This window comes from Clupea harengus, chromosome 1 (assembly GCF_900700415.2).
Source record: "Clupea harengus chromosome 1, Ch_v2.0.2, whole genome shotgun sequence".
NCBI lineage: Eukaryota > Metazoa > Chordata > Actinopteri > Clupeiformes > Clupeidae > Clupea > Clupea harengus.
In genome coordinates, this window is record NC_045152.1 from 25358634 (window position 1) to 25379911 (window position 21278).

A 21278-nucleotide genomic window follows, 5' to 3' on the forward strand; every position below is an offset into this window, starting at 1 on the left:
CACACACACACACACACACACAGTTAACACCAGTTAAGTACCTTACCATGAAAAAAGGGGGTTGTAATGCTTCGCAAAGCCATGGAATGCCATCAATCTAGACTACCTGAAGAAGCCAGCTCTGATAACCAGAAACAGCTGAGTAATGGTGACTAGCAGATCACTGTGATATTCTGTGCCGCACATCTCACTGGAACCACACCTGATATATTAGACATACGTATACACATAATACAATTTTTACCCTTGACTTTCTTCTTCACTGCTCGTCGACTGAGTGGCATTTCACTGTAAGGGTTTAAGATACTGTTGTCCGGAAACACATACGTCCGCAAACTCGATCACACACTTGTGGACACAGACTTTGTTCTTTCTCACCGCACAGACTACACTGAATAACAGCGTAAATTTCAACACGAGGATTCAAACTGATTACCTAACTTCAAGTCCAAAGGGCCATATCAGCAAGCAACAAAAGGAACCACCCCACTCATGTAACATTCTAAACCAGACTGACTGGACACACACACACACACACACACACACACACACACACACACACACACACACACACACACACACACACACACACACACACACACACACACACACACACACACACACACACACTTTATACACAGTTTCCTGACAGGAGAACAATACTAAGAAACTTATCATCCAATTGTGGGCGTGTGTGTGTGTGAGCGTGTGTGTGTGTTCTAACATGGTACAGGTTCACTTGGATGTGTCTGCTCACGGTTCCTTTGGGAAAAACTGCCCTGAAGTCTCAAGGCTCATCAGCGATGGGAAGCACAACCTACTGGCAGCGATGGGAGACCTGCAAAGCGAGTCGGTCCTGTAAATTTGTTTGGCCATCTAAAGATGACGATCACATACATTACCCTGGGGCCACACATCAGTCATAAATGACAGGATAAGCTGTGACCTGCAGCAATGGGTAAGTAATGGGTGAGTTTCGAGAGACAGATTTATGAAGCACAACCATCTGCCAGCATGACTTTTACAGAGGTTCCAAAAGGCCGTCTTCATGTGCTAGTAATTATCCAAAAAGTTAACTTCAAGTTTTTTTCCCTCAAAGAGCCATGGCTCAGTGCTGCGAAAGACTAAGTTAGCAAGCTAACTTAACTAGGTCCAATGAGTGTGTTTACCTTAGAGATCACTGCACATTGGTGTTGATTTGCTACAATCCAATGGTCACAAAACACGATAGAATTCATAGATGTCTCAAATGTGCAGGATCTTAGCATACATACAATAAAGAGAAAATAAATACTAATGGCAAAGCAATGCTGTACAAATCAATGTCATTCATAGGAGTAGTAGATAAGAAGGCGACCCCTCAGGAAGCAACACTCAAATGCTACTTCAGGTTTGTCATGATGACACACTTACAAAATAATAACATACTTACTCAAGCGAATTGTCGCCAAGTGTCGTTTCAGTGTTATGACAAAATAATGGCTGTCGCTGTGTTGAAAATGTTTTACTCCATCGCCCCTCTTTTCGATGGTCTTCCTGCAACACGGCACAGTTCTTACTTCCTCCAGCGCTGACACGACACTACAACGTCAATGTGTTTTGCTAGATATGGCTGCGCAACCTTTGCGCATATACGTTTTTCATATTAGATTGCCAAGCTATTTTATGAACAAATCCTTCGTACGTATGATTTATTATACCCCGATATATACATTCGTTTACAAGTGTAGGTAGATCAATATTTAATAGTCCAGGCAAAATAGCGTTTTACGACAGACTAATTGTAAAAGAATTTTTTTCAGCATAGATCATTTCTATGAGGTGTCTAGAACAACATACTAAAAGTTCTAAGAAATCCTAGTTGAGGAAATATGTTTAATTCTCATCAATTTGAGATGTGTGCTAATAATGCCAGGCAACAATACACCCCAAAAATGTAATTTATTTCCTTTTCTCCAATCAAAATTAAACTTTACACAATGAAAATACCCATGAAAAGTTACATTTTTTGTATTACAAGTTTCTTTGAAAATTAATTTGAATATGCAAATGAGCTATACACTAATCGAATATTCCCAAAATACACCCAAATAGGCTTAATGTTTTCCTTTACTCCTACCACAATAAAACTTTACATAGTAAAAGTATACATGAAAAGTAACTTTTTTTGTATTACAAGTTTCTTTTGAAATTAATTTGAATATGCACATGAGCTCCACACTTATTGAATATGTCCTAATTTGATGTGTAACATATATCCTTTATCAGTCATTCAAGTTATTTACGTTTATTTACCGCTAGCGATTGTACCGACACAAGTGTAATTCAATTGCTAGCTAGCTAGCTAGGTAAATTAGCTCGCGTAAGATACTGCTTGAGCTAACCAGCCCAAACACTGAATAGCTAGCTAGGTCAATTAGCTCGCCTAAGATACTGTAATTTAAGCTAACCAATTACCTTATTCACCCCAAAACCCATCGATTACGTGTGTTTGTGATGTGTAACATATATCCTTAATCAGTCATTCAAGTTATTAACGTTTATTTACCGCTAGCGATTACAAGTGTAATTCAATCGCTATTAATGTTAACGTGACACAACATTAAAAGTCAGGCATCGACATGGTTCCTAAAGAATACATCAAAGGTCCTTGTCCATTTCTGTTCAGGACATGTGACAAGTTTTATCTAACCAGAGACCGGAGTAAAGTGACGACGTCCGGTTTCAATACAGATCCTTTAGGAAATACGTTATCCCTGCCGACAGGTGTCCATGGCACAAATTACATGCGTTAAATCGCATGCGTAAAGTCGCCTGGGGGGCGTGGACAGAAAAATCACTGGCTGTAGCAAAGTTCAAGTAGCAAGTTCAGGTGCAGTGCTGCGCTAATGTAGCACATTAGCTTGTGAACTCCCCAAAAAATAATGATAGATGTTGTGGCAGTCAGTCATGGGCTGATTCATTTGATTCATAATTTGTTAATTTATTCTATCTAATTCATATAAATCAGCCAGTTAAATCACGAAAACGTTATATGTAACTTATTTAGCAGCTAGCTAGCTAGCGACTATGTGTTTCCAATGGGTTTTCAGTTAAAGTGTTAGCGGCAAGCTAACAGTAATAGTCGAGAGCTTCAGTTCAATACCTACAATATTCTGTTTGACCTCACAGCATTCGTGTAGCATATAAACAACAAACCGAGTCGATTAGACATATAAAAAGCCGTGTAGATAACCTTTATTCACATAAAATATTTCCCACTAACAGTCCCGAGACCGCCATCTTGTTTCGATGTTTTTGATTACTCCCGCCCCTTTGAGCTACGTTGGCCTCCAAATCACACACACGCCGAACTGATTGGCTCTCAGCATGCAGCAAATCGCTCTCATTTGCATAAAGTTAAAAAATGCCCAACTTTCTGCAGGCAGCAAAGACGATTTTTTCCTCAGTATGCAGCAAATCGCTTCAATTCTATCCCAATGAGAGCAGCACGATAACGCGTGCCGTGGACACCCACCGTAAAGCGCAATTAATGGAGTGCAGATTACGGAGACACGGAGAAACGTTGTTCTAGAAGTATATTTCGGCCCTAATTCTTCAAGCCCGTCGAAATTGAAAGTTTTTTATTTAAGAGGAGAACGCAATCATTTCCAACAAATACGGCATACGACCAATAAACGGCCTTGGTAGAGGAAAGCTCAGTCATTTGTTCTAAAGAGGACGGCCATTGTCACAGGACTGTTAGACTTGTTTCACCGCTTTTGAGAGGTATGCAGTTCTAGTAATCTCTCTCACACCCACTTAAGCCTAAAGCCCTAAAGCCTAATTTATGGTCGACCTTAAAGGCCGAGATATGCTTCTGAGTAGATGGTCACACACACACACACACACACAAACACGCACTGCACTTCTTCTGCCCAGGCTCACAGGTGTGAGAACTGAACTGTTTGACTGAAGTTCAGAGATCAGAGAAGATGTACAGCAGTTAGCTTTCCAACAGGCCAATTATCTTCGAGTCAGGTTATTTAATGTGATGTGAGAAATACCTAGAATATCGCTATTTGTTTCACGAGTATCTTCTTGAAGCATCATCTTAAAATAAACCTAAAACATATATTTTTTACTTTATGGTAGGTCAAGTTGCACAGAGAGGGGTTCTTCCCAGGGAAACTCAGATTTCTCCTCCAGGAGCCGTCTGAAGAAGCCAGACTGATTAAGGACGACCCTTGTTCTGCAGAACAAGTCTACTCCTATGATACAACTGCTCAACTGCAGGCATCATCAGTTGATGGTAAAAATACTGTTATCCTGTTTATGTAATCAAATGTTGTGTTCATTTCAGTGACATAACAATAGTAACTGGTTTACTTACTTCCCCATAGCTCCAGCCTAACCAGGTGTGAAGAGTTTAGCAGTGCACCAGCAGAGAGCGGATGGCCACTGAATTGTTCCAGGCCCAGGGCATGACCGGGGTGGCACAGTGGAACTACCAACGGATGGTGGACCTTAAGCAGCCAGGTGTCATCCTCCCTGCTGTGTTTGATCCCGCTGTAATAGCTGAGTTGAAGTCTGCCTCCAAGAATCCGTTGGCCAGCCGCTCTCTGCAGGTGCAATGCTAAAGCAGGAGATGCCGACAGACAACCACCAGAAATCTCCAGCAGCAACGGGTAAGTTAACATAAAGTTTTGGACGTACATTTTTGCATTATATCGTAATGTTACAACATGATTAACTCAGGAACTATTATTGCTTTTTTGTGTTCCAGAACTCTCACATGCCCTGCCCCTGCCGCTGAGGTCCTCGCCGAGGAGTGCCCACGCTGGACCCACACCCAAGACAGGTGGACAGGTTTTTTGTGTTGGACAACACACGGTGGACGCCACCCATGAAAGATGCTATTGACGGCATGCTGCACATGGTCCATCGGTCTGCCAAAGATACCAACCGCTTGCTGCACCCCTTAACCAGGTTGCACACATTCCGCTATGTGAAGCACCTGGCAAAACTCCTTAACACCTTGTTCATCTTCAAACACAAGCCAGGAAAAACTTCTGGAGACTCAGCAGCTGTGGCACTCTTTAACAGAGGGGAGGGAGATGGCAACTGTTCCTGTGGTCACTATGGGGCCGGGGCCGGCTATTGTCAATCCACCTGCACCTGCCCTGTCAACACCTCTGACGCAAGACTCCATTGAGAAAATTGTGGAAGGCATCTTTGAGATGCAGCAGCAACTGCCAGAACAGAACAGAAGAGAAGACAGACAATGGTCTTGCCTGTGGACAGCCCAAGTCTCTATATGAGACTGATGAAGGAGCTATTGTTACTTTATTGTGTTCCAGAAATCTCACATGCTCTGCCCCTGCTGCTGAGGTCCTCGCCATGGCGAGAGTGCACATTCACATTTGTTGTACACACGCACATAGTACTCTCTTGTTTACAGTCATTTGGAGCACATGGATATATGTCTATGCTTGCCATTTTCATTTAATCATTGTGAAAAGTTATATTTGAATGCTGGCCTTAAATGTTCCATATCATTTCTGAAATGCTTATCTTTAAGATAACAATCCACTACTATAAAACGTGCGGTCCTATTTGATACATATAATTTGATACATATATTTTGTCTGTTATAAATGTGACTTTCTTTTATCTGTGTGATTAAGACTGTATGTAAAACTGACCTCAATGCATCAGGCCAGCCTGGCAGATAACCCCTTTTGATCAAGTTTCCTTCTTTTTAAAGGAAAGTTTGTCATTGTTAGTAGGTGTTTGTTTGTCATTTTCCTTTGTCATTGTAAGCAGTTATATTTAATTGTTCGCCTTAAATGATTCATATTATTTCTAAAACATTTATCTTTAATTACAGTCCATGCTATTCCATTTGTGTAAATACTGAGGTATGTTTAAACTATTTCACATGTTGTCAATAAAACTATGATCATAAATAAAAATGGAACACTGCCTTTTTGTCTTGCTAAAATGAAAACAATATAGCTTTTTCTCAACTTAACCATCTACAACAATATGTTATGTGTCATAAGAATGAATCCAAGTCTGTTGGTTCAGTTAATTTGAGCAGTACAGAGGATATTAATGATAATTCAACACACTTTGACAAACAAGGGAAGAACTAAAAAACATTACATTTCTACAAAGATACTGACAATCTGATGGAGTAGTATTTTACAATGTTCAAAGTAGTAGCATTTACATCCTATACATTTGATAGAAACTACAAAAAAAACGAATTTTACATAGAAAGTTGTAATTGTAAAAGTCATTTTTAATCCCCAAGTATTTTCAATGCGTTCTACTCATATATCTCACATTTGATAACACCTCAATGGGGATACGTACCCTGTCTTTTGGGGAATCTAAAATAAATAATTAAATGCACGGATCCAGAAAAAAGCTTCTATTCTATTGGCTGGTTATCCGTTACAGCTCTACGCGACTGGCCGCGGCGTGGCGCTCGGCAGACGATAATTGAACAGCCCTAAACCGTTTCCCATTCATTCTCTATGGTCGTGCTAAACCACTACGGATTTAATATTATTTTGGCCTCTACAACCTTTTGGCGCTGTCGCGAGTTTTTTTTTTAAAGACGCGCGGTCTTTGAAAAACTTTTAGTTCAGGCAAATTTCTGTGGAGACGGGACAAGTCACCAGCGCCTTGCTACATTTATTCACGCTAGTGTCCATTCATCAAAGGTAAGACACGTTGTTTGGGGTGAATGTAAAACTACAGGATACATTTACAGTTACATTGCCAGGTAATTCCATAAAAGTTCCATAAAACTGTGGAACATCATCCATGAGTATAAAGTCATTTTATCACCAGTCCAGTCACTGCATGGACTCGGATCATAGTATATGGTTACACACTGTTTGTTTAGCGCCAGAACATATTATGGTCAGAGGTCTGTGGGCACCCATTCTAATTAGTGGATGATTGGTGAAGAAGAACTTCACTGGAACAAAGCCCTGACCCACCCAAATATTGTGGAAAGCCTTCCCAAAAGAGAGAAGGATCAAAGACATTTTCTGAAAAGGCTTTTCTTGAAAGACAAAATTCAGGTTGGAGAACTGGTATCTTAAGGAATTGTTAGCATTAATGAAATAGTTACAGTCATGGGATGCTGGGTATCTGCATAGATGCAGAAACTGTTTTGAGTTCACTGGAATTGACTGATGATTTCAGAAGTGAGCTTGAGGTCCTCAGCTACGACATCAAAGCCAGGAATGTTGGTCTTCCTTTGCCATACACCTATCTAGACCCAGAGAACATCCAAAACAGTGTTGCCATTTAAAAATGAAAATGCTTTTGATCATCTCACATGCTTTTGAATTGTAGTTATGATACCAGCTATAAATAAATAAAGAGTTGTTAGGATGTGTTAAACATCCATAGTGTTTTTTTACCTTTTCGTATTTCTGGTGTCAAGCACAAAGGTGTGTCGGCCCTCATAGAGTTTATCGGTTTTGATCATTATTTACAGCAATGAAGCTGGTCAGACATCCAGAGTGTTTCTATCTATTCTTATTCCCTATGAGCAAACATCATGTCATAACTCATTCACAAGCTAAGGTCAGCTTTACTAACTTGTCGGCGTCGGGAGGGGAAGGGAGAGGGAGAGGGAAAGGGAGAGGGAGAGGGACACAGGGGCGTTTCTAGGGACTCTGGGGGGCCCCCTAACCCATCACCCCTCCACTCCCTGCACCCCCAGCCCACACACACATCTACAAAGGGTATATATTTAAGCAAACCTTTTATTATTTTCTTAAGTCGCTTACAAAGCAAAGTGCATTAGTATACTGGATGTAGTAACTGGATTTTTTGGGCATTTCTACATCGTGAGCAGAGAAATACAATTATATAAGTAACCCAGTATACAAATACGATGTGTCAATGTAATAAAACTGTGTGTGTGTGTGTGTGTGTGTGTGTGTGTGTGTGAGTGTGGTGTGCTGTGTATTACACACAATAATTATTATCAAGATAAAACAGATATTTAGTTACAAAATTGACATTAGGGAAACAATCTACTCTTTATTATTTAAACACTTTACCTGACAAAGGTAAATAAGGTTAACAATCTAGTCTAAGAACAGCATTATCAGGGAAGGAGGAGGGACGTGGGGAGCGTAATGGCACCTCCTTTATTTCAGTGTGGATGTAGTTGTGGCAGTGTGGTCTCGGGTAGGACTTAACACTAGATGATGCAGTGAGCCAAGATATGTCTGAAAATGAGAATAAAAACACTGAAACTGCATGCATGAATCGCAAAACATCACATAACACGCTTCTCTCGCCACAGTAAGTTGTTTACTTTCTCCTTTTCCCTTCTGTGTCTCGCTGGAGAAACAAGAGGGATGTCATCAGTGTGCATGAGTGTGATTTGGTGTCATAGATTCAGTATGATGTTATGAGCATGATCGGAGTATAAAGGAGCATGATAGGAGCATGATAGGAGTGTAAAGATGCAATATTTCAATTAAGAGTTCTGTTGCATAATCTGTTGATTTTACTTTCTATTTTATATCTGCCCAGTCATGGCATCCTGTCACACGCACTGAAATTGATGTGTCTTAAACAGCTAAAATGATAAGAAATACTTCTTTGTTTATTTGGTTTGTATAGACCCTCCACAACATGTTGACAGCTGTAATCCATTCCATATAGTTTTACAGTCAAGTAATTCATTGAAAAGAATTTTCATATTCATGGTTGATTATAGAATCTGTTTGTGAAGCCTGTGATTTGTGAGTAAATTAGGTACATAAACTTATGCTTGTCTGTTTGATGCTATGATTTTATACTTTACGTTTTTCTTACTTTTATGTGTCTTGAAACAAACGTCCCAATGAATGATCTGCTGCTTCTGTGTCATTTGATGTATTCATAGACTTTAGAAACAATATGTTATTTGATCCTCTTTTACACTCACTGTGTTTTATTGCTGTGTGAATTCATGCATTTCAAAGTTTGGATTCTTTGTTCCTTTAATAATAACAAGAATTGTGGAAAACATGATTGTGTTTTCAGGATGTTTAGACATTTAGTCCCTGCATCTGCTTAAGTTTATAGTTTGCACATGAATGACCATTACCTACAGTGCATTACTCAGCATAAAAAAAGTCAGGAAGAATGGAAATATAATGTAAAAATCAGTATTATTGCAATGACATGGTTTTAAAGATAGCACTATTAACTGTTGTATGCTAGTCAACCAACACAACATTCATTGCAGACAACAAAATTCTGGTCGTGCAGTAATTTCTTTGCCTCTTCTCTCAGCTCAGGTGTCACAGCAATAGCGTCACAGACCTCAGTGTGAATACATAAGCATGGACATGGACTGGAACAAACAAGAAAGCACTTGAATTGAAAAATGTGAAGAGTGCAAAGAGCAGTCTTCGCAAAGGAAAAAAAAATACAGCCCATGAAGACAGACTCCTGGATCCGATACCAGGGATGACAGAAATAATGGACACCTCTAAAGAAAAAGGATGTTTCAAATCCCTGAGATGCAACTTCCTTCGGTCTTCTTTTTCAGTTCAATAAGCTATCCTCATTGCACTGAAAGTGAAAACTGGCAACAGTCAAAATGCAAAAGAAAGAACACCTGGAACTCTCTCCCAGGACCTGGTGCTGATCCAAATGAAATATGTAGCTGCTACAGAAGATGTGACTAATGATTCAGGGTGTCTAATTCAAGGACTAAGCCAATATGGAAGAGCAGATGATTCAGATATATGTGAATGTGAATGGCACTGATCGGCTTAATGTCTCATATGATTACAACTCAACAAATGTAAAGGAGACCCCAGACACATATCAGTTTTATATCATCAGCCTTTTCCTCTCCTGTCTCTACACCATTTTCCTTTTCCCAATCGGTTTCATCGGTAACATCCTTATCCTGGTGGTGACCCTAAACAGCAGGGACAAGATGACCATTCCAGATCTGTACTTTGTCAACCTGGCTGTGGCAGACCTGATACTAGTAGCTGACTCACTCATTGAGGTCTTCAATCTTAATGAAAAGTACTATGACATTGCAATCCTGTGTACGTTCATGTCCCTCTTCTTGCAGGTCAATATGTACAGTAGCATTTTCTTTTTGACATGGATGAGCTTTGATCGATACGTAGCCCTGGCCAGCTCCATGAGCAGCAGTCCCTTGCGGACAATGCAGTATGCCAAACTCAGCTGTGGCCTCATCTGGATGGCTTCCATCCTGGCCACTTTACTACCCTTTACAATTGTCCAGACACAACACACAGGTGAGGTACATTTCTGCTTTGCCAATGTCTTCGAAATTCAGTGGCTGGAAGTCACCATTGGTTTTGTAGTTCCCTTCTCAGTCATTGGCTTATGCTACTCCTTAATAGTACGCATTCTCATGCAAGCACAAAAGCACCGGGGGCTGTGGCCACGCAGACAGAAGGCGCTCCGCATGATTGTGGTGGTTGTACTGGTCTTCTTCTTGTGTTGGCTTCCTGAGAATGTTTTCATCAGCATTCAGCTCCTACAGGGCACAGCAGACCCATCACAACGCAGTGCCACCACCCTGTGGCATGACTACCCATTGACGGGTCACATTGTCAACCTTGCAGCTTTTTCCAACAGCTGTCTGAACCCCATTATCTATAGCTTTCTGGGGGAGACCTTTAGGGTCAAGCTGCGGCTCTTCATTAAAAAGAAGGCCAGTTGGTCTGTGCTTTATCGTTTATGTAATCATACACTGGATTTGCACATCCCTGTAAAGAGCGCTCAAGTCTCTGAAGTGTAGCATTAGGTTTACTGTGACAAAATCTATAATCAGTGTACAAAAAGATGATCATGTTCTCCAAGGTAGACTCCAATAGTCCCAGATGTGGTCAATGTAACATGGACACAGGGAAGTGCTACAGCATTAACTGACCTAGATAGAGAATGAAGATCTTGTGTGCAGGTGAGCAGTATTTGCTTGATGTGGTAAATTGATAATTAACTGACACATCTTACTTTTCCAATTATTAATTAGGTGCAATTACTGGGCCTGTCAGGTGGCTATGCAGAAGTGTATCATATAAAAGCTGATTTTCCCATCCTATTTTTATCTAACACAGTTTTACAGTGGATAAAACATATCAAAAGTCTAGTATCTAGAAGAAAGCCTTTCCACTGGTTTCATTTATGCATAGTTCAGTGTTTCCCAGTTCTGCTTTGTTGGACCCCAAGCACAGCATGTTCTGTGTGCCTTCCTGCTCTAGTACCTGATTGAAATCAGATTTTTTTTTCAACATTTTTGCATGGTTAATTAATACTTCTGGACTGCTAGTTCACTCAGAGTTTAACAAAGGACACTTAGCCATACAAGACAACATCATTAATAAAGAATTGAAACACATTCTGACTTCAGATGTCAGTCTGCATTGTCCAAAAGAGAACTGAGGGGGCAGGTGGCAAGCAGAGACTATAGCAGTATATGCAAACACATTATTTAAAGCGCTGGTTGTGATGAATGCATCAGTGATTTCAATTTTGCTTTCAATTATTTTTTCTACAAACTACATTCCATATCATGTAACACTGAAAAGAATTCACTGACCATGGACAGAACTGTTAATTTAGTATAAATTGTAAAACTTTCATGTTTTATGGATCATGTTAATCTCTTTTTTGTGAATCATGTATGTATGTTTTCAGTTTTCAGATTCACTTTATTTAACTGGCCTCAGGTATTCTTTGGCCTTACATAATAATTAAATCAGGGTTTTTGTTCTATTCTAATCTATTTTAATTCGACAACAGCATGTACAACAGTCGATGGTATGTACAACAGACCTAACCTGAAGAAATCGTGTAATGGCATACGCACATACCAAAAGTACATTGTACTAATTAATTCATTTTATTTAAACAATGAATATAATTTAATATAGAAATGTATTCATTTGAATTAGTTTAATACATACTACTTAGGGCGACTTAATGTGGGGACACGTTCTCTCAGTGCTGTTCAAAACTTCTAAATACATATGGAGAGATGAGGACTCTAACCACTTCGCACTACTTTACACTAATACATCCACCTTGTGCAAATGTGGTCAAGAATGATGCTATTGCTGTCAATTATTCTAAACATAATGGTTTTTTTTTTATATAATGTCCTAACAAAGCTACACAGAAATAACATTATGACTGATTTGGATGCAGGGTAGTCCAAAGACATGCTTCTGTAGTAAGTTTAGAAACACCAGATAGTGAGGTTGGAGTAGATGTTTGTGTGTACAGGGCAGACCCATGCTGTGTATGGGAAATGCAGTAACCAAGATCTATTTTTCCAGCTGTGACGGCCCAGCCTGGGAAATGAACACTGACCATTGTTTAGATAATTGCTTAGAAAAGAGGGGACATAGGTGGAAATGCTGTTGATGATTTCTCCAATAAACACTCACACATGCTAACAACTAGTCAATTACATTTGTACTAACACTAACACTACTATTTGTCGCTAACATTTTCATTGTGACTCACTTAACATATTTCTTTGTGTTTTGTGCTGTCACATAGACCATGTGGCCTACTACAATCAGTTGAAGAGATAAGCTTAGAGAGAATAGTTCATGGCCTATTTAGGATGAAATGAGAAAGGTGAGTGAGGTAAATGGTGAATGTTGTATTATACAATTTTTTATTACAAAGTTATGATTGCAAAGATTTTCTAAGCACAGTGTTTAAAAAAGAACACCCCACCCACTGTATTTTAATGTTAATATCAATTGTTTATATAAAATGTGTATATAGTTTCACAAACTGAATGAAAAAAAACACTCAAGCTATAGGGTGTAATTTTCAAGTTTAGTGTAAATGGAAAGGATAACACTTAGGTCCCAGCAGAACATACATTTGTGTATGTATATCAAATGCTATAAAGGTAACTTACATTTCTTTCTTCTGATTTAGTTTGATTCTCCAAGACAAAAGAATCTCGTTACTTTAACTAAATTGTTAAGATTACATGTCAAGATATTTGGAAACTCTGAGCTGAACTCCATAGTGAGGTTGCCTGGGTTACGTGTGCAGCTGGAATTCTTGGAAGATGTTCAGGATGTGGTGGAAGCAGATTACATTATTTATTTATTTCATCAAACCCAGCCATTAGGAAAACAATATTTCTCATTCTTAGGGCCTCATTTACTAACATTGCGACCGCAGCTTAATCTGCGCTTTTACTCAGGTGCACCTCCTTTGGAAATACGGTTTTATGTCTTTACCCGCAGAAATTACGCCTGAAAGGGCCGCAATCCTGTTAGTAAAGGAGGCCCTTAGTGTTTTAATATGTTTTAAAAGGAAACCATTAAGGTCTTGTATTTTTCTTCGAATAGAATTACTACTTAACAGTATAGAATATTACACAGTGTGTTTGTACAAATCTGAAAGTCATCTGTTAATTTACTGTTGAACTGAGGGTTTATTTGTTTTACTTAAAAATGAAAAGACAGTCTTAGATTGACGTGGCTAACACAATGAAGTAAAATGGTGTTGATTGATAACTGAACAGTATCACAATCTTGACCTGCATGCTCATACCCACAAACAGGCATACTGGTTTGCTCTATTCAGGCAAGTTAAAATAAAACTCATCACAACACTGTGGACGTGACAGATGTTTGGATGGTAATTAAAAGGGGAGACTTAATGAATAGTCTTGGGTTCTGCAGTAAGGTAAGCTGAACAATGAATGGGACCAGTAATTACATTTGCACATTGAAATACAGCATGCATTACATTTTGTCACACCTGTCTGCTGCTATATTAAGTAAATTATAGTAAGTCTTGTAGAACCATTCCAAATCAACATATATTTTAATATTGAAATTATTTCAAAATTGTTTATTATGAATAGAATGATTTGAAATACCGATTTGAATTGTGTCTAAGCTTAGACCTTATGAGTGGGTAATGCTTCCTGGTGATAACCTACCTGTTAGATTGTGAGGCTGGTAGTGGGGTTTTCATGCTGGCCACAACCTCGGTGAGATGTTGCAGTCACTGGTTCAGTCTCATGCAAAATAAATATGCGTGAAAAGATATACTTTCATCAACAACAAAAAAATGTCAGGTCAGTGGACAACCTAATAGAAGGGTGAGCAGTATTAGCAAGGTTTCTGTAGTAGAGAAAAGATATGTAAAGTTGTGCAAACAAGGGACCTGCAGGATTATAAGGAAAATGAAAATTAGTTTGGAAAAGATGTAAGTGGATGAACTCGATGATCTGAATTGGATTGTGATGTAAATTGTTTTATAGTTCAGTGAAAGCCTGTATTCAAGTTATTTTGTATGTTAGTGGAATTTATTAAGCTGCTTTTACAAGGCATGAATGTACTGTACGAACATTCTTTTTATTTGTAAATTAAACGTCCACACGTTTTGAGAAATGGCACATAATTGAAGGATGATTTCTATGCAACTTTTTAATAAACACAGACCCCTGCATTTAATAATGCCTGGATAATCTGTATTATTTGGACTCTATGATGACTGGACATGAACAGCAAAAGTCAGCATAATAAAAGCAGAAAAGAGATGAGTTCAAAAACGTCTTTAATAAATCGGACAGAGGTTGAAATTAATGCCGGAATTAATGATGTAAACATCATTCCTGGTAGTACTTTTACATAGGCTATCCTGAGCCATACAGTGAGAGAGCTGTGTCAATGGAAGTTAAATGTGTTAAATGGTCACATGGATGACAGACTGCAAGAACAAGTGTCTCCAAACAGATTGCCAATGCTATTATTACTGCATTTATTTTAATCAAATGTAATATATTTAAAATATAAAGCGCAACTGCAGATGAGCTGCAATTATTGGAAATATTTGCCAGCTCTGATTGTCATTTCCAAGTGTATTTAGATATTTGCTAAGATATAAATTGATTGTTGATTGATTATGATGCACTTCCCATTCACGTATTTTAAACACGTAAATTTGTAAACTTGCAAGTCAAAGTTTAATACCTTAATGATAAATCAGTATGTTTACTTCCTACCTTTGTTTGTTTCCCCGCCAATTTCTGTAGTCACATGTCTATCAGACTATCAGTCTATCATGTGACTAATTACTCAAGGTATTTAGACCTGGCTTTTTGCCATTCTCATCATTGACTTTGGTCTTGAGTTTTCAGTCATTCAGAGCGTTGGAATTATCCTGTTGGTCTAACCCGTAAGTCTATCGTTTCCCTTTTTAGTTCGTTTTTGCTGTTAGCTGCCTTAGCCATTTTTTCCTGCCTTTTTCTTGTTCAGAATTCCTGGAAGTATCTGCACTGATTCCGGCCTGACAAGAAAGACTCAGTAATGACGGACCCAGCGGATACATCTGCTGCTGTGAACTAATAATTGCTGCCCTGAGCAGCTTCGGATCCACCATGGATCATCACGGTCAGGCTCTGACAAGCCAGCAGGAGATTCTGGCTTGTCATGATTAGCGGCTGTAGCTTCCCAAAAACGTCCCAAAACAAGCCTTGCTCCCCAGGTCCAGGACAACACTCCTTTTTTTGAGCCTCCACACTCACCAGACCACCAGCCTCTCTACCTTCAACTGCAGAACCCCAACTCCCATCGCCACAAAGGTATGATGGCAATCTGGTTTCCTCACCCAGTGCAACCTCACCTTTGAACTACAGCCTTTCCCTCTGATCGATCCAGGATTGCCTATATAATAACCCAGACAGACAAGGCCCTGGACGACTGGCCCCTGGACGACTGCCATTTGGAATAGACAGGGTCCAGAGAGTTCCCATTTTAAGATTTTTAAGGTGGACATGATTGATTGTGACGGGCGCTACCTAGTCTTCTGAGTCTCTTGGCCTTGGAGTCTACCTATCCATCACCATCTCCTGGGGGGTGCTCAAGTACTCTTGCCAGGCTTTTGTTGACTGGGGTGGCAGGGAATTTCATGGACATTAACCTTAGACCACTGACTGAAGGTTCCTAAACTAACTCTCAAAACCCCACTCTCAGTCACTGCCCTAGACAGTCGCGCACTGGGTGATGGCAAGGTGACCCTGGCAACATCTCTTGTGCGTTTGCAGTCCCAAGACAACCGCAAAGAAATTTCCCTACACCTAATCCATTCACCAGAGTTCGCAGTAGTTCTGGGATTTCCCTGGTTCAATCCTCACAACCCCCACATCAACTGGGTAACCATTCGTATTCTTGAATGGGGTCCTACCTGTCATGCCACCTGCCTCTTCTCAAGTCCCTCATCTATACAAACCAGAGCCATGACTAGGCCGGGCCACACTCCTGTTCGTCCCTCGAGCAGTGCACTCCCAGGTACTTCAGTGGGGGCACTCTTCTCACCTTACGGCTCACCCTCGATCCCAAAGAACACTAAAGTTTCTGCAAAGATGGTATTGGTGGCCAGGTATGGCAAGAGACGTTAAAGACTTTGTGGTGGCCTGCTCCGTGTGCACCTGGAGCAAGAACACACACCAACTACCCCAAGGGCTCCTGCATCCTCTGCCTATCCCCAGTCGCCCCTGTTCCCACATATTCGTGGACTTCATCACTGGTCTGCCCAAATCTAAAGGTAATACAGTTATTCTTGTTGTAGTTGACAGGTTTTCAAAAGCCTGTCGGCTTATCCCCTTATTTAAACTCCCTTCTGTTCTGGAGACTGCCCACTTAATGTTTAACCATGTCTTCCGAGTATTTGGTTTTCCCCAGGACATTGTGTTGGACCGTGACCCGCAGTTCAACTCCAGGGTGTGGCAGGCGTTCTGCAGGCTCATTGGTGCCACTGCCAGTCTCTCCTCTGGCTTTCACCCCCAGTCCAATGAGGAGACAGAGAGGGTCAACCAGGAGCTCGAGGCTACCCTGAGAGGATTGGCTCTGGACAATGCTTCATCGTGGAGCTCTTAGCTGCCATGGGCGGAGTATGCCCATGACACTCTGCAGTCCTCTGCCACAAGCATCTCCTTTCCAGTGCCAGTTCCGGTTTCGTCCTCCTCTGTTTCCTGAATATGAGGATGACATTGTGGTTCCCTCGGTTCAGCACTACATGAGACGGTGCAGGAGGACCTGGATAAGGGTTCACAAGGCACTGCTGCGGACCTCCAGGGCTAACCAGTACCAGGCCAACTGGCATCAGAGTTCATCTCCGCCTTTTCAACCAGGGTTTGGTTTTCCTCATGGGATATCCCTCTCCGGGTGGAGTCCCGCAAGCTTGCCCCCCAGTATATTGGCCCTTTTAAGGTGGTTTGCAGGATCAATCCTGCTACCTAACAGCTCCAGTTGCCCCGTTCGCTAAGAATTAACCCCACATGTCATGTGTCCCTGTTGCGACCACTGCTCTCATCGCCTATGGTTGTATCTCCATGTGCTTTGTTGTCCATGTGCTTTTTCCCCAAACTTTCACCTGTTATGTTTACTTCCTGCCTTTGTTTGTTTTCCCGCCATTTTCTTTAGTCACATGTTCATCAGACAGTCATGTGACTATTTACTCAAGGTATTTTTTACTTGGCTTCTTGCCATTCTCATCACTGAGTCTTTGGTCTTGGAATTACCCTGTTTGTCTTACCCGTAAGTCTTTAGACTTTCTTGTTTTTCTTTTTGGTTCGTTTTTGCTGTTAGCTGCCTTAGCCGTTTTATCCTGCCTGAGTTTTTCCTTGCCTTTGTGCTTGCTCCAGGGAGGTTCAGGCCCTCAGTTCTGTAAAGCGCCTTGAGACAATTTTATTGTTTTGGCATTGAATAAATAACGTTACCTTTAATAGAATTGAATGCAGTTGTAGTGTGTTGAGTTCTCAGGGTCATTGGGCCTCATTCTCGAACGCAGTTAAGAAGAATTTAAGAGGAATTTAAGAGGAATTTAAGAGGAATTGGATTTAGGACAACATTCGGCATTCATGAAAGTTTTCTCATCTGGGATTTGCTCTGAACTTCAGAAGACTTTCCGAACTCGAAATAGCAGTCGTAACTCGGCCAGAGTTTTCTCAAATGCGATTCCTTAAAAAACCACAAGATGGCCCCGTGGGCCATCTTGTGGTTTTTTGAGGAATCGCATTTAAGAAAACTCTCCGTGTTAATGAATTTGTGAGAAATCGTTGGTGATTGCGTTCACATCAACTCTACAGATCCTCGGATTAAAGTATCATTAACAATTACGTTTCACATGTAGGCCTATAGTCATGATTCTACGAGGCACCGTGATGTCATAAAATAAATAAAAGGACTACACCGGAATGCTGCGCTCGTCTAGTGAGCGTCGTTTGGCACTGCCGTCTGTGCAAGTACGGCAATCCAGAATTTTCAAGTAGTTCCACGTTGGTGGAACGAACTGCCTAGCACTACCAGAGCAGGCGCGTCCCTCTCTACCTTTAAGAAGCTTTTGAAGACCCAACTCTTCAGAGAGCACCTCCCTTCCTAACTGGCACTTCGACTAGTGCTTAACTTGCACTTATAGCAGTTACATTCCTGCACTTCGTTTTTATTTCCTATTTCGTTTTTCTATTTCTTATGTAAAGTAGTATTTATTGTTACACTAGGTCTCTATTGCTCGTAGCTTGACTGTTCTATCCCTTGTACGTCGCTTTGGACAAAAGTGTCTGCTAAATGACTAAATGTAATGTACACGAAACCGCTTTGACATGACTCGTTTACGAGTTGCTTTCGTGTAGATTCGGTCGATTCCGACTGCACACGTCACTACGGTTGCGTGCCCTTATAAGGAGCTGGCAGGGCGTGTATGTATGCAAATTCAGGAGCACGAGAACGCGCTTTCAATTTAAGAAAACTCTTCCGGGGGAGCACAGCCCAGAAAACTTCTGCTGCGTAGGACCGCATTTTCAAGCGTGCATGAATTTGGCGGATGTCTTTTGCTTACGTTGTTTTTCCGAAGCCCGTAAGAAACATTTCAGAAGAAACTTCAGAAAATGTTCGAGAATGAGGGCCATTGTACTTTTGGGACAATGGCATAATCGGCCAAGAAAAATGTGATCGTTTTTTTCCTGGAATCTCGAATCCAATCTTCCCACCAGATTATCACATCTACATTATAATAGCAATACCATTGACACTTTTCTGATTTTCCTTGAATCACAAATGCAATGTTAGCATGCCTGTCCTCTCAGTGTCATCCTCCTGCTAATGTTAGCATACCTGTTCTCTCAGTGTCATTCTCCTGCTAATATTAGCATGCCTGTCCTCTAAGTGTCTTCCTCCTGCTAATGTTAGCATTCCTGTCCTCTCTGTGTCACCCTCCTGCTAATGTTAGCGTGTCTGTCCTCTCCCTCTCAGTGTCACACGGCTTCTTATATATATCAAGGGCATTCTTTTATATGGATATTTTAATAACAAATAATCAAATAAATCTACGTGATTGACTGAACGTTTAAGAGACATCTGATAGGCTGCAAAGAATGTCCCTTTGAAGTCTCAAAAATCCACAAATAAATGCAGGGATATTCACAAATGGCATGTGGTTTGTAAATGCACGTTCATTAGTCTGTAAACAGATGTAACAGCATTTACATTTGTGAATGCCGTGACATACTATATATGTGAATCAGAAAATACATTTTTACATTTTTAAACTATTCTAACTCCATATCATTGGCGTAACGTAGTAACGACGGGCCCAGGTGCAAGATATTATGATGGGCCCCCCTAGTGAACTCTAAAAAAAAAAAAAAATTAAATCGTAGCGTTCCCTACTTCCACAACCGCGTCTAAAAAACCCGCTAATCAAAGGTGTTTGTTATCGATATAAATAGTGTTTAATTAATCAACCTCGCATATTTCAGAAGCGATGGGTGTGTACACAATGAACTAAGTCTTGTTTGACTCTCAGCATGAACATTTCTTACCGTAAAAATTGTTAACTGTTGCATGGTTGCTGACACACCACTGAGGGCAGAAGCAGCGATTCTGATCCCAGCTGAACTGCTGCACTGCTGACTCCGTGGGCTGGCGACTAGTTGACGGCTAGTTAAAAAGCCAAAATAATCTAATTTAGGCAGTTTTGCCGCCTTCTCCTCCTGTTCTTTTTTCTCTTGCCCTTTTCTACTTCCACTCTTGTGCTTAAAAGGCATTGTTACGAGTAAAGTTGTGCTGTGCAGTGCTCAATTAACTAGGTTATCAGACCTTCAGACCTAGGTTATCAGAATTGGTTTAACTATAGCGTATTGTATTGTCACATGATCAAATAGAGACTTGACATTGGTCAACAACATACATATTACCCAGCAATCATCATTGCTAATCACAGAAATACCAAAGAAAATAAGAACTTACCGGTATTCATTTAATTGAATAGTGTTTCTATACTGTATGTAGGATAAGCATATGATTTTGTTATAAATTGCTACTTTTCCCCCAAAAATAATAACAACCATGACTGAGATAAGTTTGCCCTTTCAAGTTTATATATAGCATTTGGCACAGCAATTAGTCTGTAAATAGTGCGTATTTGAACATAAGCATATCCGAGAAAATTTGACTCTGAATTTGAGGGTGGGCCCGCTGAGCGATGCCTGTCGCTCGCCTGTCGCTCGCCGTACTTGGAGAGAGGGGGTCTGTTGAGCGACGCGTGTATATCTTTGAGCCCGGTTACGGGCCCCGACACCCAGGGGCGGACTGGCCATCGGGGATACCGGGGTAATACCCGGTGGGCCGACGGGGTTGGGATTGTCCAAAATACCGGCCCACCGTTATCTTCTTCAACCGGCCCACCCTCTTAAATGGCCGGTCAAATTTACGGATTCCCTATTACACAGCACACGTATAGTTAGCTCTAAGAACATCACCAAATTAATAGCACTGACTGAGTTTTATACTCCTCCTCGCGATCTGTATTCACACTCATGGTGCCTATTTTTCAAAAAAATTCTGAAGTGTCTTCTGAAATGTGTTCTTACGGACTTTGGAAGTTTAAGGTAAGAAACGATCTCCACCTTATAAATGAACGCCTGCAAATGGGTTCTTAAACAGCCAAAGTGTTCTCAGCTGTACGGATTGAGGATGAGGATTCTTAAATTTGGATTTGCATTCATACACGGCCAGCCAGGGCACGCAACCGTAGTGAAGTGTGCAGTCAGCCCTAGCCTGATTGAAAACTCTGGGCCATTTACGGCTGTTATTTCGCGTTCTGAAATTCTGGTCTAAATTCAAAACGAATCCCACATGAGAAAACTTTCATGAATGCCCTAAAACATCATAAGTGGAGTTCAAAAGAAAGCTTTACTCATCTAATCTCTTCCGTCAGTCTAACTTTGGTTTGTGTTA

At 40.6% G+C, this 21278-nt stretch overlaps 1 protein-coding gene and 1 long non-coding RNA gene across 2 annotated transcripts; both read left to right on the top strand.

Moving 5' to 3' along the window:
* Positions 1 to 4164: 4164 nt before the first annotated feature.
* LOC116221816 lies at positions 4165 to 5959 on the top strand. The gene is made up of 3 exons (XR_004164290.1): positions 4165 to 4291; positions 4383 to 4667; positions 4766 to 5959. It is a non-coding gene; the product is annotated as an uncharacterized LOC116221816 (long non-coding RNA).
* Positions 5960 to 8086: 2127 nt separating this feature from the next.
* Positions 8087 to 12458, top strand: gper1 (G protein-coupled estrogen receptor 1). Its single transcript, XM_031581399.2, has 2 exons — positions 8087 to 8319; positions 9301 to 12458. The coding sequence occupies exon 2, from the start codon at positions 9734 to 9736 to the stop codon at positions 10796 to 10798; it is 1065 nt and encodes a 354-aa protein (XP_031437259.1). The 5' UTR covers positions 8087 to 8319; positions 9301 to 9733; the 3' UTR covers positions 10799 to 12458.
* Positions 12459 to 21278: the final 8820 nt, after the last annotated feature.